The 20,461-nt window shown below is 36.4% G+C and overlaps 1 protein-coding gene across 2 annotated transcripts in view; it reads right to left on the bottom strand.

Moving 5' to 3' along the window:
• The window catches only part of MMP16 (matrix metallopeptidase 16), a 191,217-nt gene that overhangs the window by 76,350 nt on the left and 94,406 nt on the right, over positions 1–20,461 (bottom strand). For both annotated transcript variants that reach the window (XM_069854313.1, XM_069854314.1), the window contains one exon: positions 6,062–6,366. In XM_069854313.1, the coding sequence (XP_069710414.1) occupies positions 6,062–6,366 (305 nt within the window). The remainder of the gene's footprint in view (positions 1–6,061; positions 6,367–20,461) is intronic.

Here is a 20,461-nt window from a genome sequence, read left to right on the forward strand (position 1 = left end):
TTCTGTTTGAGAGCTTTCCTATATTTAGTAGGAATTATGTTTATAATAATTCATGCAATAGATTCAGGAAAAGATACTGGTGTAAAATATGTAAGGTAATAATGAGGTAGATGAACAGATAAATCTGTCAGAAAAAAATCTGATAGAAAAAGTCTGTGTTTCATTCAACATGCAGGTAGCAGAGACTTTTAGCTGCAAAGTTCATCACAGTCCTTTCTTTCTTTCCCTGCCGCTATCTGCCACAATGAAACTTCTGAGCATAGTCACTAGTTAAGGAAACTGGTTTTGATGGGCTGGGGTTGCTAGGGACTATGGGAATGTTGCACAGACTTGATCCATGAAATAGCCCTTGGGGTTTGCCAACAGAACTAGTCAAGATACACAGATCTCTACAGATGAGACAGCTTTCCCTGAAGTCACTGTTCAGAAGACTGTTTTCAGACCCTTCATCTCTTGGGTTTTACTTCAGAAATGCTGAAGGGCCTGAGATTCACTTAGCTTTTGAAACTGTCTGCTTTTAAATTACTGAGAAAACTACAAAGTAAACTAAGAATAGTTCTTGTCCTCTCCAAGGTTTTACAAGGGATTCCTCAAAAAACCCCAAGCTAAACAAACAACAAAACCTACAAGGAGAAAACACTTCCCCTCCAAAACACAGCAGTTACTAATCCTATACTAAGGAACATATATCTTTTCCTAGAAGCCCCTACTGTGTACACCACATTTAGTAGCTTCAAGATCAAAAGCAGCCTCCCCTCTTTCTCAAAGTTCTCTTTATGGGATCATAGGCAACCTTCAGTCACAGGAAAGAGGCAATGAAATAAAATCTAGTGAGTAGTGTGTATAATATATGTCTTGACTTCTTTCTAATTTGCATTTTCTTAAGTACACATAGGAAAACTGACCTTCTGAAATTTTTAATGGTTTTGTTACTATATGCTATTAACAAGGTGGAGCTGCAAGGTTAGTCCTAGCCCTAAGTGTGTCATTGTATAAATACACCTTCAATTTTTTCCTGTATCAAACATCTATGCTCAGGACATATTAGTAACAGATTTCAAAAGACTGTTAGTCAGAGCTAGAAAAAAATATGGAGACTATAAGTAGAAACAAATAACTGCCAGCCTCATGAAAGGGTAAATATTTTATCTATATGACCTTGTGAATGTGTATGGTCCACCATGCTGCAGTAACTTTGAAGGACAACAGAGAAGGAGACTAAAGGCTCTGAGGTTTAATAATAATGAAGCAGATATTGCAGAAATACAGCACACTACTTGTTCTGCTACAATCTGACACTTCAACCTCTAATTATACTGCAGTGCATAAAAAAATTAAATGCCACAGATTTAATAATGGACAGATGAAGATAATACATGGGAGAGCCTTGTTAAGGCTAAAAAGAACACCTCTTTCAGTTTTACCACAGGAAGGCAGGCTATAGGACAGAATTTTTCTGCTAGGTAGTAGAAAATTTGCTACAGAGACAGCCCCTATCCAACATCTCTCTGGCAGTAACTTTGAATTTCATCACAAGATTTGAAATATTGGAGCCGAAAACAATCCTTTGAAAAAGATTTTTCTTGAGTATTTTAGCAATACAGTATCTCCAAAATATGGCTACTCTTAGCAAGAAGTCATTGACCTTTTATGGATTTAGATATATTATTCACTGTCCCTAAATTTTTAATTCAGAAAATGAGATGATACATGCTAAAGGGATTGGAGTCATGGGAACAGTTAAATCTCTCCCTAGGCTCAAGACTGGCATATTGAGATTTCTTTCTTTTCTTTTTTTTCCCCACTTCTTTTTTTTTTTCACGCACTTAAGTTCAGCAGAAAATGAAGATTTAAAGTTTTCCTCATAAGTATTGCTTTTTGCGATAACTACTTGCATAACTTGATTTTCATCTCCTGTTTAATCTTTTCTCTTTTTACATCGTTAAGTGGACATATCGTGAAAAGTTTTCTTGTGATATTTCTACACTTTCTGATTTGCTATTCCTGAAGATCATTTCACATTCAATGTTTCTTTCCTCCATTCTCTTCTTCTACCATAGTTCCTAGTGTTCCCAGATAAATGTGTGTTTTAACTGACATTGCTTAGGAGCACAAGGTACTTCATAAGATGTGACAGAAACCATACTGTTCCAAATAATTCACAAAACTAAGGCTCTCACCTCATGGTGAAGCCTGGATAGGCAGACCATAAGGGAAATAATGTCTTCTACAGGTGAAAAGGCCTACTCCCACAGAACAACTTGAAAAGTAGATGTCCTAAAAGAAAAAGTGGAACATGAAAACTAATTGGAGGATACCTACAATCCAATGCATACAAACAGATTGTCCGAAGTATTTTGAGACTACTATAACTCTATCTTGCAAAAAAAACACAAACATTTTTTATCCTCCAGTATATCCCTCATTCTTCAGCAAAAGAAATTATGTTCTTGCTTCCATTGATCCCCTTTGTTGGAAAATTTCTTGTCCTTCTTTCTGCCTAACATTTCTTGCACCACCTGCAGGAAAGGAAATTCACAAAAAAGACCTCTACAGCTTAGCTGAAGTTAAGGTACCAGCTATACTCTGTTTACAGGGTATTATGAAGGCAAAGGAATACATAATTTTAGAGAGCCTACAAGTGTTAGACTGTATGGCAGGAGTTGGGTTTTTTTTGTTTCTTTTTTTTTTCCTGAGCAAAGAGCCCATTATTCTTGTACTCCTACAAGAGAATTATTCATTCTTCAGAAAGAGGGAGGAGTCAAAGCACAGACCTCCTCTCCAGAACATGATTGACAAGGTAGGTCTGTGATCCATGAAAACACACCACTGAAGTGAGAACAAAGGAAAGCACCGCTGTATTGTGGTGATGATGTATTTCTACTGGAACTGCCCTTTCAGTCTAGAACAGTATTAAAAAATAAAGCAAACTCAATAGGAAAAAAACCCCACAAAATCAAAACAACCAAAGTCCAAACCTAAACTAAGAAAACACTGCAATTAATGAGTCAGGATAAATTACCTTAGAAATTAACTACACTCAGAACACTGAATTTGTTTATGATTCCTTATTAGGAATAAAAATGATTTTAAAAAATGGAAAGAGTTTATGTAAGCATTTCAAGAAGTTTCCTGTGTTTTCTAAGTTGGACATTATGCAAATCATTTTCATTAGAAGAATAGCACAAGGTAAAGAATGAGGCTAGTGCTTTTCAAGAGGATCTTATATTTGCAGTTTTGCTGCTACATAATCAAATTTTTTATATTTTCAAATAACTCTGGAATAACAAGAATAAGAAAAGATCAGCCCTTTGGGGTGAGAGTTAATTTAAAACCAAAAACAAAGCACCAAATCCTTTTCTGCTCCTATTGGTTTTCTAAAAATGCTGCAGGAGGATGACTATTGCAGCAATGAACCTTAAAAAATGGCACTCACCTAGGAAAAATAATAGCTAAGATCATATATAATCTTTTCAACTTTCTACTTTCAGTGCTCCGAGGCTAAGCTCAGGATGATAGGTAGCCTAAGAGAGCTGTAAATCTTTTATTCTTGTCAGTCCTAAATGGCATGCTTGTCTTCTTTTTCCACCTGGAAAGTTTTTCCAGTCACAAAAAAAAATCCGGATGTTCCTACAGGACTCCTAAACACAAGTTAATGTCCTTAAGATTATCAGCAGAAGTTGTACTACCAGATAACTGGAAGTCATCAATTAGACAAATAGCCACTTTGCATATACAGATCAACTGCACATAAACTGCTATTTATAGAGTTACAATGACATAAGACTTTTCTCTGGACAATAGAATCATAGAATCACCAGGTTGGAAAAGACCCACCGGATCATCGAGTCCAACCATTCCTATCAAATACTAAACCATGCCCCTCAGCGCCTCATCCACCCGTTCCTTAAACACCTCCAGGGAAGGTGACTCAACCACCTCCCTGGGCTAAGATCTGTAGTTCATACTATCTCAACAATGAAACTAGGAGTTACCAAAAATCTTCAGAAACTTGTGTTAGTAGGACTTTTATTTTAGTTGTTACATATTTTGCACAAATTTTCCAGTCATAAAATATCCTGGATTTTCTACCTTGATTATCAAAGTACATAAATTATTGAATTTTCAGAATAAGTTTCCAGTCATACCCATAAACCTTCATTATATAGATAGCAAAAGTTTTCTACTGTAAAATTGCAACGTTCTAAGATACATAAAAGCATAGTTTTACTGATAGTATGTTTTTACATTCACTTGATTTTTTTCCTTCAAAATATCTTAAAATTCACTAATATGATAAATAGCTTTTGACAACTGCTCTAAAAAACTCAACCACAAAAAGGGATATAAAGACATGAGTGTCCTTTTGCACTCTGAAAATTGTTTAAGTTAAAGGAGAAGGAGATAGCCAGAAGTTTGAACACTTTCATGCAGTCTGAAAGTATCTGTATGTGGAACTGATCCAAAAGAGTTATCACATTTAAAATTGACACCTTGACTTTGACGTAAAAAAGACCTGTAGAGCTTCTTAAGTGCTTGAAGTGATAGCTTCAAAACCACAGAACAGTACGTGCAATGCTAGTCTCCCACTGAAGCTCATAAAAAGGCCTTGCTAGCCTCACAGTGCTGCGACTGACCACGAAGCTGAACTGCACCTACAGAAGATTCCCAGTGTTGTCTCTTTGAGCTAAACTTGTGAAGAGGGCAAATACGAGTAATGCAATACCACAGATTTTGCTTCAACAAGAGTCTAGGGCTTTGTCCACAAGAAATAAGCTGCTTGAACCCATTCTGCTACTAAGGGTAGCAGTATAATTATCTTGTGTCAATGATCCTGATACAGCAGTAGTATTGCACCATTACAACAGTCACACTGAATATTGTGACTCCTGATATTGTTATTCCTGAAATATTATCTTAAAGCTTTGTAGCAAACTCCAGACTACAAATACTGCTACATAAAAAACTATAATTTTACTTAGATCATCTCAGATGAGAAAGAGAAAAGAAAGGAATTAGATAAAGCCTCTAATTGTTTACAAATTCAGTGTAACATTGAAAAACAACAGTTCTGCACTTCTTGTCATCTTTTATCATCTTTTGTATGCTGTAAACATCCTCTTTGTGCATCTGTGCATCCTCTTTTGTTCATCATTGTTTACTGAACAGACTGTTTCAAATCCTATGTAACTGGCATAGAAAGATCTACAAGGACAACTGAGGCGGCTGGAGCTAAAACCTGTCAGAGCATCAAACACAGAATACGTCTGCATAAAAACTCTTCTTTGATATTGTTCTGCAGAGATGCTAAGGCTTGATTCAAATTCAGTTTCCTAGATAATGGCAGTGATTTAGTTACAGCAATTTGGAGCTTAGCAAGAACCAAATTATACCTCTGAGAACAGTAACTTTAAAGAGTATCTTTAGTCTTGATCTGGTAAATTTTAGGTATGCTAGCTGCACTATGCAGTCACTTATTTGACAACAGGGAATGTACATCTTAAGTAAATTGGAATTATTGTTGCCATTAACAATTCCAAAAGTCCTCCAAAGTTATCAGGAAACACTTAGAATTTTCCTTTCAAGTGCTGACTTCAAATGCTGTCACTGCATCACTGCAAAGAAAAACTGGAGAAGACTAGGTTTTATGTACGTTAGTATCCACTGTATTGGTAGTTTCATTTGTTCTTAACCTCTCTTATATTACCGCTGAAGAACATTCCACATTTTCCATAAACTTAAATCAGATCTATATGGCAAACAATTTCAAAATGAAAGTACTTAATGTAAACACTCAACAGTGCAATGTTTGAATGAGCAAAGGTTCCTAGCAATAATTCAATGTTATTCAAGAGAAACATATTTTCATACTGTAACTTATATCTAGTCAGAAACTTTTCTGCCTCAGATTCTAATACCCCCATGAAGTGAGGCTATTTCTAAAGCAATGTGAACTTAGGAAAGAAAACTGTATTACTTTAGGGATGGGGAAGCATGGAAATAGTTCTGATAGCTAAAAATTCATGCCATTTATTTTGTTTAGACTGAAATCTTCTCTTACCATCGTGATTGGGATTTCCCAAAGTCCATGGCTCATCTGAATCAAAATGAGTGTCTCCTCCAATTCCTGGCCCAGGGAAATATGCATGAGCCAAAAATCCTCCCTCCCCATCAAAGGGAGAACTGTCTCCATGAAAACCTGATGCAAAAATGATTGTAATATCCACGTCCCTCTTGCCATTTTCTAATTCAATATAAGGAACTTCTTCAAATGTTAGAGGAGTTACATTCTGCCACACATCGAAGGCACGGCGAATGGCTTTACGAGTTTCCGCATCACCTACTTTTGGAGTGACGTTCTTTATGCTGGAGGGAACAAAGAAATGTTAAATAGATTAAATTTGACAGAATGGTAAGTGACACTACTTACATCCATTTCCCCTTATTATTAAGAGCACTGTTTTAATAGAAGGTGCTAGTCTATCATTATAGCCTTTAAGAAGAACATTTTTATACAAATGTGCAAAATTATTGTGTTAATCTATGTAGCCCTTTATCCTAGAACTTCTTATATGTTAGTTAGGTTACTCTCAGCAGTACAAAAATCTTATTTTTTAGAAGATTAAAAATATTTTAAAATTAAAATCTGTTAACAGTGGGATAAACAGATTAAGCAACAACTGACTGTTTACTTCCTGGACCACAATTAGAAGTCATCACAGCTAAAGAACAGCATGTAATTTCTGATCAAAAGAAAAATGTTTTCAGTTAAATGAAATTTTAACTTTTTAGTGAGTCCATTAACAATAGCAGAGCTCCATACTGTGACCACCAACCAGTATTCACAAAGCCTTAAAAACAGTTCTTGTTGCATTTATAACTGGACAGAAAATTCCTCATCAGAAGGCAAGCCTTTTCATTTCAACATTGCCTAAGATGCCCTTTCATGATCTGATTACTTCTTTAAAACTTGCAGAAAACTGCAGAAATCATCAAAGCAATCATTTTAGAGAAGACAATTATGTGCTAATTCAGTAATGTATACTTAAACAGAAGTTTCAGCTTGCATCACTTTTTCAAATGACACACAAATGAGAAAGGGAAAAAAAAAAGAATTACAGTTAGTTCAGAGTCAAAGTTATTAGTAAATTATAGTGGAATCATCTCAAAAAACCCTTTTTTAATTATTGAATTGAAGAAAAGAATGGAAGCAATTTATTTCAGACCCATCCAATTTCTTCCATAATTTTCACTCACTTTATATGGTCGGGAAAAAGTCAGTCAGGTTTGTGTCTGTTCTGGAACTGCTACAATCAGATGCTTTTTGTAAATCTGCAATGTACTTGACTGAATGTTCAGCACAAATTTCAGAAATTACATAGTTCAAGAATATATGTAAGATTTATGTAAATTTACCCAGCATGGTATGTTAATGCAGAACAAAAATATTTTCACAGATACACATGTAATGATTTATTTGTTTGATGCATAAAATGTGCTTGATTGTATGGTATTGTAAGATTATATAAGTGGAAATAAATTCTTCAAGTCTAATTTTAAAGATCTGGCTTCACATAGATAATATTTTGTTCACAGGTCAATATGGAAAACATAGCTACCTTATTTTGACTTCCACCCAAAAAAATATTCTTCTTTTGAATCCAATAATGCTAGTCTAATCAAATAATTATTTCTTTTTAGGTAGTATGTATGTTCCAAAGAGACATCAAGACAGATTAGAAGACAGTATATTGTTGAGAATCCAATGCTTCCCTGATGTTTTGTTCAATAGATGATTTACATGCTTGTGCCTATTCTCATATTTGTCTGACTTGTAACACTGGTTCTGGTTCTGCCTTTCTCTTTCACATATATGAGCTTTAAGAACATGTTTTTCTCCTAAAAAAGACATTTAAAAGACATTTCTCCACTGCAAAGTCACTACTTTTTTGTTGTCTCTTTGAAATTAAAATTTGAATTCTTGAAATCTGTTATATGACATTTTCTCCAGTCTATTGAATATTTTCTGTAATTTTATTGTACTCACTCCAATTTTGCAAAGCTCTTTCAAAATTGACTCTGTCAGAACTACAAAGTAATTCTGTAATAATCTCAGTCAGAAAGAAAAGGTCCTTTGTTCTGTAGACACAGCCTTACCTGATATGATACAAATGTCATGTGACTCAAACAGTTTTATATGACGCCCTTTTTTCATTGTCATTTACTCATCAGTAATTTTATGATTAGTATTGTGTTAATTTTTAAGTGATGCATACTACTGTATGCATTGGACCAACTATCAGTCCCTACAGAACCCCTCTCTCTGAACCCCGCTCCCCCTTTGTGAATTACTTTTTTGAGATGTTTTAGTTAGCAAGTTCATAAACTACCTATCCTATGTCCCTTGAGCACATATAATATTTTACAACCAGTGTCATGTGGCACACTTGTACTGCCACTACCAAAAATTTGACAATAGTTAACCTGTTACTATGCTAAGAATACCACCTATAAAGCTGATGAGTTTTCACTTAGTCAGTCCTGTAGGGTAACCTCTAAAGCATGTAAATTGTCTCAAGCACAGCTAATTAAAGGATTAGAACCTCTGTTATTTTCTATGTATAATGAACAAGCAAATCAATCAACAGGTTTTCATAAAAAATAGAATATGTCTAGCAAAACTTATTTTTTGGTATACAAAAAGTCACACTGGGGTTATGTAAACAGTGCAGAAGGATGTCTTACACTGTTATGGGTGATATGTGCAAATGGATAGAAACAGATTGGAATTTTGCATTCTTAGTAAACTGATTAATTATTTGGTCTAAAGGGGTTTGGCTCAGGTTTTAAACCTTATCACTTTACTTTTTCTTGCATTTCCAGTGCACAGAATTAAATTTAATCATTGATTGCAAATGAAAAATTGAGCCATTGTGCTAGTTTCATACACGTTAACTAGGCGTCATTATCTATGACGGGAGACCTTTTCCAGGGGATTCAGCTACTGAATTACTTTTGAAATAGCATCCTACATCTCAAGATTGATTGTCAAGAAGAACGATTTTTCAAAGCAACATTCCGTATTAAAACAAGACAGATTTCTGTCTTCCAAAACAGCCTTCTGGAAAGGGTGAGATTATACTGAAAAATGCAGCTACTAAAAGAAATAAAATAAATCAGTAGTTACTCCAATATAAGAGTAATTCCAGAAAACTATTATCCATTTTAGTGTGTTTAACACAAGCAATGCTCAAATCTAGAAGAGCAAATTCCAATACTCTGTGTAACATGAACGTTGAAGTTGTCTAGCTGGGAACACTGCTTAGAATAATTCACTGATGCAGACATATGAAATCCAAGGTATTTTACATTTCTTTCATGATGTTGTTCATATAAACTCCAAAGGAGAAGTACAGAAAGAAGTTAGATCCATACAAACAATCCATCAAGTATCAGAATTCTAGGACTTATCTCTTAAAAGTCTTCAGTTTAGACAGATCACTGCAATAATAAATAAAGTCTTATATGAACGTTTTTCCTATGACATTTGTCTCTACATCTTAAAAGCCAGCAGTCACCTGACATAGTGGTATCTGTCACTGATAATGTAACACGTATCTTACACTCAACATGTCCGGGAAGTGAAGTTCAAATAAAAACAAGTAGAGAAAATGTCAACTCAGAAACACTCCTTTGGCAAAGTGGCACAGCAAGACAAAGGCCATCACAATAAGAAAACAATATTTCCAAAGTAATACTTTCCTAACCTCCAAATCTAGTGATGATTTCCCAGAAAAGATGTTCAACAGAGAAAAGATCCATTGTTGACAACAATCAGATTGGCAGTGCAACCTTAAGAAGCTCAAGAACATACTATTCCTTCCTTGTTTTTCTTAGACAACCACAGCCATGTATCACTTGAATACAGTATTTTGTGGTTATTATTGCTGTTTGATGCAAACATGATTTTCGACCTGGTAGTTGCTTTAGAATTATACCTTTTAAATCTGTCTTGCACAAGAATAAGACTGCACCTTTCACAGTGATTTACTATTAATACAGATGCTTGAAGAGTCTTGTTTTGTAGATCTATTCTAAAATTCTGAGCCTAATGATTTTTGAAAAGCTTTGTATTTTCCTTCCCCTTCCTCTCCTTCTCCAAAATAACCTCAGAAAAAATTATTCATGTTTCAGTGACACATTTTTGGCTTCAACAGCCTTGCAAGGCTGTCAGGATATACCTTACTTGGCTGTGTAAAATCAGTCATCCAAAATTTAAATACAGTACAAGTAGCATATATTTGCTATTAAATTTCACTATTTTTTTTTCTTCCTGAGCTGTCATTAGAATAGCTCGTTATACGTTTCACATAAATTGCTACAATGTGGTATATAAAATCAACCCTTCTGACCCAAGCTAGACCCAAGAGGCTGTTCAGCAAAGGATAGACAAAGCCTGAATTGCATAAAGTTTATCATTACTGCTTACCTTAGCAGTAACGGCCTCTACAAGAGTTGTAATAACTCAGTGACAGACTTCTTCATGGCCTATAGACTTTCATATTTCTATTCTCCACTGCATATAATAAATACTGGTTTTAAATTGGTTCAATGCTCATTTGTCTATTAAACCCAGAGATTAAACCCAGAGTACAAGATTTACAATATCTTGCTACTCTATTGTGCTGATTAGACTGGATACTGATAAGTGCTTTTGGAATTATGAGGTAATTATAATGATGCAAGATTACATCTTTTTTTTTTTTTTTAAGAACATGAATACATCCATTAAGTATAAATGAGGAAAATATTTCTGCAATGACATTTCCTTCAACCATTCCAAGGTTTCCTTGGAGCAAAGTCAAAAATTGGAAATCTTATTCTAAAGAAAGAAAGGACACAGAAGATAAAAGAGCAGGAAATTCATCTGAGCAGGTAAAAAGATAGAGTCAGTTATTTATTTGAAGCAGGACAATTATAGATCTGTATTTGTTATGTAACAGCTAAGATAAAATTAGTTGAAGCATAGCTTAAATTTGAATAACTTGTTGAAACTACTTACTGCCATCGCTGTAAACCAAACCTAAATCAAATCAAAGCTCTTCTTTTATTTTTTTTTAATCCCATTGTTACTTTTACTAAAATTAATAGATCACTTCTGGTTAAAGTTATATTTCATTTCACATCACTGTTTCTCTAGAGATAATTTGTATCAAGTTGCTTCATTAATGTCTCACTGATGTGGGTTTTCTTAGCTTCAACTTCTTTCCAGTCTCAATTTGCTAAATTCTTTGTAGCTATAACCTAAGAATGTTTCTCACATAAAATCTGATCTTGGTTCATATAGCTCCTGATCCATCTCATTAAAACCTAATCAGAACCAAAACTTATTTCCTTGTTCTGTGACCACATTAGAAGTCAACCTACTGCAGCCACATCAGAAGGAATTTATAATTCTCTTGCCTCTCCAGTTTCATGGGTAATATTCTCCCTCTAATAAATTAAAAGGAGATGAAAACTAACAAAGATGAAATGTCCAAGACATAAAACCAAGATAGCAAAATACTCGACAGACAAGTGCTTTTATAGCAAATATATTTTAAGTATTCCCATGTCATAATTTACTACTAATTAATTTTAAATGAATAAAATGCAACATAAAATTTTACACTCATAATATAACGATAATCAAATATTTAATCATTTCAGGATTTCTGAATTAGGTAAACATTAAAATGCAACTCAGAAATGAGAACTGATATCCTATACTATTCAGATTTTATATGAAAAAGACTGACATTAAAAAAAAATATATATATAAGAACATTTTTCTGTTAATGCTGTGGAGAAAACATGACTAATTGGCTTTAGTCATTGTTACATACGAATCCTCTTTCAAAACTATAGTTATCTAGGCTTATTCCATTGCATACATTTTAGAATCACCACAGTGTAATTTAATCTCTTTTAATTGGGTATATTTTACATGTCCTACCTCTTCCATTCAGAGGTTAGAAATGCTAAGGTATATTACATTGCTAACATAGTTTCTTAAGAAAAGGACAAGCATTACCTTAATTAAGTTGGACTTCGAGAAAGCACCCAACAGAGGGGTAAATATGCTTAAATCAACACTCAGGAACCAAAGTATTCCATTTTATTCAGACTCCTAAATATTTTCTATAATGACACCTGCAGATATCAGATAGGTAGATAATGCAAACTTTCGTGTGTAGCACCAGGTTTGATAAAATTGCATTTTTTATGGTATTTCTGATTGAAAGCTGCTGAAAGATGTAGTAGTAACAATGAAAGAATGTTTAATAGAGCTTTAATTAGCATCTAATTCTGCATCTGTACTTACTACAAAAGGCTGATGTTTACTGTCAGTGATCAGAGCATCCCTGCCCCATTAGTCCTTAAGGATTTAAGTCCTATGGTAGACAGTCTAAAACTTTATGAGAACTTTATTGTAGGAAACAAGTAATCTGTTCAATACAAGTTACTGTCTTTCTAGACTTGTAGCTGTACTTCGTCAGAGTGCCAGCAAAACATGTAAGAAAGAACACTAAGAATTCATGGGTAGATAATTTTGAAAATATTTGTTTTCAAAGAACCATGAAATTTTTTTCAAAATGCAATTCAGAAAATTTCCCCATCTGGAGGTATTTTTTCTTTATATAAAGCTGCATGTATTTTCTATACTACTTTGTGTCCTACACAGATGGGCTAAGAACTTCAACATTTGTTACTGTCTTAAAATGGTATGGTAGGATTACAGAGCGTGTAGTTTTTCCACTGACTTACGGACTTATAGGCCTCATATGTATTAGGAAAAAAAAAATATCAAAGTGCAGACCAATTCTGTAAATGCTTCTGGCATGTTTCAAAATATATTAGGCACGTACAACTGAATTAAAGCACAGAATATTGCTAGTGTATTGAAGACTACCATTCAGACATTTCAGTTATTCATGAATTTGGTAAAGTTAGGGTTTTCCTGGCAATTCTGATAAAAAAAATCATTATTTTCTCTTATTTACGCTTTTCATTTTTAATGAAGACAGTATGCTCATATCTTGATGCTGAAATAGTGTAGCCATACATTTAAAAAATAATGCAGTGTGAATATCAGCACAAATACGATTAATAAGGTGTGGACTTCCTTGGTTTAGGAAATATTTTCTAATTATTCCTCTGTAGTGGTACACTTAAAATACTTTTTAATAAAAAATCTTGTTGCTACTTTGAATCAACATGTTTTTCCAAGTTTTTCCTTAATTTTCTTACTTTTCATCGTGGCTTTTAAAAGCCCAAGAAGAAATTCTTTTTCCAAATTCTACACAATACAGATCATTCAGACCATGGAAATAACACTGTCTATTGCTAACGAGCCAGACAGGACTTTTCATTGCATATTGAAGCTCTCAGCTAGCATTCATTCATTTAACTGAACACCATGAAGTTAGACATGTCCAAAACGTTCATCTTCTATTAGCTTTTGGAGACCTGAAATCCAGCATGCATCAAAATTGTTGAGAAAGGAAAAAGGCATTAATGTAGGGCTTGACCTAACGTCAGCTAAAGTAAAGAAAAAGATTAAATTAATTCTAGTTGGTTTGGGAGGAAGCTACTGAACATCTACAGTTAAATTTCCTCCACCAATTAAATTTTTATATATTGGTGAACCAACAAATTGGTCTCTTTCTTCCTCAAGACAGCAAAATAAATCTCAATAGCTTTTAAATTATTATTCTATTTTATTTTATATTCTTATGAGTTCTAAAAAATAATTGTAATTCAAGGCAAACCTTGGCTTTTTAGAGAACATTCTCCAATTTTATTTGCAAAAGTGTTCTGCAAACTGAATAGTCTGAGCGATTGACCTATGATTGACTGTTGGACTTAAAATTATGAATAGCATGCCTAAAATTCTGACAAGAAGGACTTTATATCCAACAATTCTCTGTCTAAAAAGGACATATAAATATTTATGTTCCATTTTTACAAAGCTTATTGCTCTATTGATTCATATTGTTGCTCCTTGTTTAAAGTACCGGATGATTTACTTCCATAACAAAAAATGAGGAGATTGTTTTTTGAGAGAGACTCATAAGTGTGTCTGTAAACAATACCTTAAAAAAACAAAAAGAAAATCCCTTAATAGGTTTCTTAGATTTCTTCTCTGCCTCTTCATAATGTTCAAGGATTGTGGTGCAAAAAGATACAATATAATACACTAAAGAAGAACCAGGACTGGATCATCATTTCAAGATTGCTAGCTTTCATCCTCCTGAGGCACTCAACCTATCAGAAATCTGCTGAAAATACAGCAGAGAGGAAACAGTTCCTGGAGCATTCGAGAGCGAATTTCTTAACACGTTTGGTGAGTAAGCCAACTATGGTAGGTGCCCACCTGGACTTGTGGCTGATGTGATGGTTGGAAGGCATCTTGGACTCAGCAATCACTAAACAATAGAGGTTTTGATTCTTGGAAAAGATAGGAGAAGAGTCAGCAGAACTACCACCTTGGACTTCCGGAGGGCTTGTTTAGGAAACTGGTCAAAAAAGTCCCTTTGGGAGAAGTCCTGAAGGTCAAAGGAGTCCAGGAAGGCTGCACATTATTCAAGGAGGAAGTCCTAAAAGCACAGGAGCAGGCTGTCCCCGTGTGCTGAAAGACAAGCCAGTGGTAAAGAAGATTGGCTTGGCTAAGCTGATTACTCTGGCTGGAACTCGGGAAAAAATGAAAAGTTCATGACCTTTGGAAAAAGCAGCAGGCAACACAGGAGTACAAGGATGTCATGAGGTTTTGTAGGCAGAAAATTACAAGGGCTAAAGCCCAACTACAACTTAATCTGGCTACTGTGGTAAAGGACAATAAAAAATGTTTCTATTAATATGATAGTAACAAAAGGAGGGGTAAGGAGAATCTCCATCCTTTATTAGTTGCAGAAGAAAATTTAATGACAAAGGATGAGGAAAAGGCTGAGGTACTTAGTGTCTTCTTTGCCTCAGTCTTTAATACTAAGATCAGTTATTCTCTGGATACCTAGACACCCTAAGCTGGAAGACAGGGATGGGCAGCAGAACGAAACCCTTATAATCAAAGGGGAAATGATTAGTGACAGGCTACATGACTTAGACGCACACAAGTCTATAGGGCCAGATGAGATCCATCCAAGGGTACTGAAGGAACTGGCAGAAGTGCTCATTATGCCACTTTCCATTATTTATCAGCAGTCCTGGCTAACTGGGAAGGTACCAGTTGATTGGAGGTTACTGAACACACATCAACAAGGGCTGGAAAGTAGATTTGGGGAATATGGGCCTGGTCAGCCTGACCTTTGTGCCAGGGAAGGTTATGGAGCAGATCATAGAATTACAGAATGGTTCAGGTTGGAAGGGACCTTAAAAATCACCTAGTTCCAAACCCCCTGGCACGGGCAGGGATGTTTCCCACTACACCATGCTGCACAAGGTCCTATCCAGCCTTGCCTTGAATACTTCCAGGGAGGGTGCATCCACAGCTTCCCTGAGCGACTTGTTCCAGTGCTTCACCACCCTCATTGAGAAGAAACTCTTCCTAATGTCTAATCTAAATCTTCCCCCTTCCAATTTCAAGCCATTTCCCCTCATCCTATCACTACATGCTCATGTTAAAAGTCCATCCCCAGCTTTCTTATACGCCCCCTTCATGTACTGCAAGGCTGTTGTGAAGTCTCACTGAAGCCTTCTCTTCTCCACACTGAACAACCCGAACTCTCTCAAACTGTCTTTGAATGGGAGGTGCTCCTGCCCTCTGATCAACTTTGTGGCCCTCCTCTGGACCCGCTCCAACAGTTCCATATTCTTCTTTGTAGTCCTTCAGGCAGAACTTGTGAAGCCATGTTGGCTTCCTCTAATAACCTCCCCATCCTTCATGTGCTTTTGTGTTCCATGATCTTCCTGGGCACAGGTGGGAGCCTGACAGGCTGGTCATTCTCAGGGTCGTCTTTTCTATCCTTTTTAAAAATGGGCACAATGTTGACCTTCTTCCAGTCACCAGGGACTTCCCTTGACTGCCATGACTTTTCAAATATCAAGGAGAGTGGCTAAGGTTACCATTTTTGTTCATCTGTGGGACTACGCTTTCTTTAACCTTCCTTTTCTGATTGATGTAGAAGCTTTTTCTTGTTATTCTTTGCTTCCCTTTCCAAGTTTAGCTCAAGCTGCGCCTCGGCCTTCCTGACCCCATCCCTACACAACTCATCCTGAGAGCCATCATGCAGCACACACAGGATAACACACATGAAGACACTACAGAGGGGTCAGTGGGTTGACGTCAATTGTATAGGGTTGAGTAAGGCTAAGTGTCAGTCCCTTCACTTGGGCCACAATAACCCCATGCAACGCTACAGGGTTGGGGATAAATGGTTGGAAATCTTCCTGGTGGAAAAGGACCTGCGAGTGTTGGTGACAGCCAGCTGAACACAAGTTAGAGGTGGTCCGGGTGGCCAAGAAGGCCAATAGCGTCTTGGCTTGTATAAAAAATGGTGTGGCCAGTAGAACTAGAGAAGTAATTATCCCCTTACACTTGGTGCTGGCAAGACCACATCTCAAATAACTATGCTCAGTTTGGGGTCTCTCACTACAAGAAGGACTTTGAGGTGCTGGAGTATATGCAAACGAGGGCAATGAATCTGGTGAAGGGTCTGGAGAACAGGTCTTACAAGGAGCAGCTGAGGGAACTGGGGTTCTTTAGCCTGGAGAAACGGAGGCTCAGGGAAGACTTATTGCTCTTTACAACTACCTGAAAGGAAGTTGTAGTAAGGTCGATGTTAGTCTCTTCTGTCAAGTAATAAGTGAATAGGATAAGAGGAAGTGGTGTCAAGTTGTGCCAGGGAGGTTTAGTTTGGATACCAGGAAAAAATTCTTCACTGAAAGCATTGGAACAGGCTGCCCAGGGAGTAGCTGAATCATCATGCCTAGAAATATTTACAAGACGTTTAGATGTGGTGCTTTGAGACACAGTTTAGTGTGGAACTTGGCAGTGTTAGGTTTATGGTTGGAATTGATGATCTTAAAGGTCTTTTCCAAACTAAACAATTCAATCACTCTATGGTTCTGTGATTAAGATCTTTGTATTTTTTTCTGTAACGTGGCTATAATTTTATTTGTCTATATTTTCTCCTGTGTTTCTATACTCTTTTGGCTGATAAAAAGGTTCAAATCACCACTTTATGTTTCTCTCTTTGTAAAAGTAATGTTTGTATATAACATAAGTAATCACATTATTAACAAGTTATACTATTATGAACTATATGAGGCACAAAAGATACAGTAATATTGCTGTGTAACTTCAGAAGAAACAGAAATTCTAAGAACCATCTTATTCATTAATTAATATCAGTGGAAAGCTGCATTCCCTGAGGGAGAGAAAATATAATTAATGCAGTACAATGCCAACTCTGTGCTGATGTTCCCAATACTTGAGATTTTGCAGCATTTTGGTACTGTCTGCACGCACATATTTTCCTAAGAATAGTTATCACCTAAGTCCAAAATGTAAGATGTGGCCAAAAAGGACATAATGAATGTAAATTATAGTAGTAAGTCAGTTCTTTGAAGCTCTGTCTTGAAATTTTGGAAAACTGCTTCAGCCTGAAAAATTATGAATTGAAAATATGAAAATATAGAAATAATATTATGTTGTGTCTGTATCCGTTTTGATCATTTTACCCATGATTACAGGGACAATATAAGAGGAAATATTTCCTGAATAAAATTAATTAATTTAAATTTAACAGGTGCCAGGAGCAATTCTTGGGGAAAAAATTAGCGACAGACAGAAAACTCTAGAGTAAAAATATAAGCAGACGCAGTTTAAAATGGATTTATATGTGATTTCAATTCTATTTTTCCATTAATATGTCTTGGTGTTTTGCCTGAAGAGATAATTATTTCATTTAAATAGGGCATCTGAGGATATACCCTAAGACAAACAGCCAGACAGTGACTGGTAAATCTAGCTTTTGGTCTCTTTCCAAGGGCTCCCCTCAACACTAGAACTGTACCTCTTTGGCGGTGATGCATACAATAACTTCACATCTGTGAATTTCATAGAGTCCAACAAGTGCTTATACATTTATAGCATTATATTAATATTTTCTTGAAATAAGCAACAAAGAAGCAAATTTGAAAAGCTTGCCTTCCTTTGTTCCAGTCAAAATCCTTGGCAAAAAAAAATCACTAATTTTAGGAAAACCCATTAACTGCTGTTAAGATCCATATTCTGGTCATCTGTTGGGTGTGTTCACAAAGCCAGTGAGTGCAGTTCTATGATAAGATAGCTGTGATGGATGGCATATTTTTAATTGTTTATTCTGTGTTTCTGTTCTGTTGTGGGAGAGGGGCTTGGGTTTGAGTGTGGTTTGTGCGGGATTTTAGTTTTCTTTCCCAGCAAAGGTGGATCTATTGGATTTGTGTGGCAACGTTTTGGTAGTGGGGGAGTTACAGGAGTGGCTTCCGTGAGAAGCTGCTATAAGCTTCCCCTGTGTCCATAGAGCCAATGCCAGCTGGCTCCAAGACAGACCTACTACTGGCCAAGGCGGAGTCCATCAGCAGTAGTTGTAGTGCCTCTGGGATAACATAGCTAGGAAGCAGCAGGGGCCGGGGAAGAAGGGGTCGAGGGACTCTGTGCAGTGTGAGAATATGTGAGAAACAATTCTGCTGACACCAAGGTCAGTGAAGAAAAGAGAGGAGATGCTCCAGGCCCCAGAGGAGAGATTCCCCTGCAGCCCATGTTGAAGACCCTGGTGATGCAGCCTGTCACCCTGAAGCCCATGGAGGAGGAACAGATATCCAGTCTGCAGCCCATGGAGGACCCCATGCTGGAGCCAGTGGATGTGCCCAAAGGATGCTGTGACACTGTGGAGCAGGATTTTGGTAGGACCTGTGGACCCATGGAAAGAGGGACCCACATGGATTAGATTAGCTGGCTGGACATGTGACCCAATGCAGGATCTAAGCTAGACCAGCATGTTCCTGAAAGGCTGCACCCCATGGAACATTTCATGATGAACAGTAGCCCATGGAAAACACTTGTGTTGGGGCAATTCCTAGAGGACTGTCTCCTGTGGGAGTGACCCCAGGCTGGAGCATGGAAAGGCTCTTAGAAATCCTCCCCTGAGGAGGAAGGAGTGACAGAGACAACATGTGATGAACTGAGTGTAAGCCCTGTTCCTTATCCCTCTGCGGCACTGGGCAGGGCTGGGGGGAAGGAGGCAGAGAATTAGGGAGTAAAGTTGAGTCTAGGAAGAAGAGAGGGGTGGGAGGAAGTTGTTTTAAGGTTTAGGTTTTATTTCTCATTGTCCTACTCTGATTTTAACTGGTAATAAAATTAAACTAATTTCCCTAAGTCAAGTCTGTTCTGCTTGTGACAGTAATTGCTGAGTGATCTATCCCTGCTCTTATCTTGATCCACAAGCATTTCCATTACATCTTCTCTCCCCTGTCCAGCTGAGGAGAGGAGTGATAAAGCAGCTTTGTAAGTGGAGGAGGCAGCAGACACTGCAATGACAGAGAAAGCACTCTTTCTTTGAAGGAATTACTAAGCTTGCTTAGCAAATACTCGTCAGACTACAAGATTTGACTGGCCAGGAAGACACAGAAAGCAACTGTAAATCTGCAGTTCATGAAGTGACTGAGAAGTGACACTAAGAAAAATGGAGCAGACAAGTGATGCTAGAGATAAAATCGAAAGTTCAGGGAACAAAGCAACTTAAAACGTCATTTAGTTAACAAGTATTAAGTCTGTAAGCAGGGAATTGCTGGGAAGAACAAAGTAGATGAAAACAAGCATGTAAATAACTTTCTTTTTTTGTTGTCCTTATCTACTTTAAGTTATTTTTTAACTCGGAGATTAATACGGTATTTTTTCTTCTAATAAAATGTAGGCTTCCTACTTTAAGTCTTTTGGTGTGTTATTCAGTGTGACAAGTGAATATACTTTTTCATTATGAAAAGTATAATAGGCCTGTTCACTTCAAAGCTCTGGTTGACTAGAGTTCTTGTCAAACTGAGTGAAAGAATATTTTACAAGAGGGAAAGCAGGAGTTAAAGAATTGCTATGAATTCTTCAAAGTATGAAAGATTAGTAGATAGTTGCCACCTAATCTAATACCAGATGCCCTCATTTGTTATTACAAGTAATGCCTTAGGTGACGGTACAGAAGATATATAAGTGGTAGGGTTTAGACTGATCCTGTAGCAAAAGAGAGAATCTGACTCTCTACAAATCAGAGTGATAGAAAGCTACACATATTTGTAAATGACCATGCATGCCTTGCCATACATATGCATACATACTACACTTAAATTTTAAAATGCAAAAAAATGTAAAGTGCTGTAGGTTACATTTACATTAACAATAAAGGACTCTAGCCGATGCAACACACTAATCTCAAGGCAGTTGCTTCTCTAT

The sequence above is a fragment of the Phaenicophaeus curvirostris genome, chromosome 3, assembly GCF_032191515.1.
Source record: "Phaenicophaeus curvirostris isolate KB17595 chromosome 3, BPBGC_Pcur_1.0, whole genome shotgun sequence".
Taxonomy (NCBI): Eukaryota; Metazoa; Chordata; class Aves; order Cuculiformes; family Cuculidae; genus Phaenicophaeus; species Phaenicophaeus curvirostris.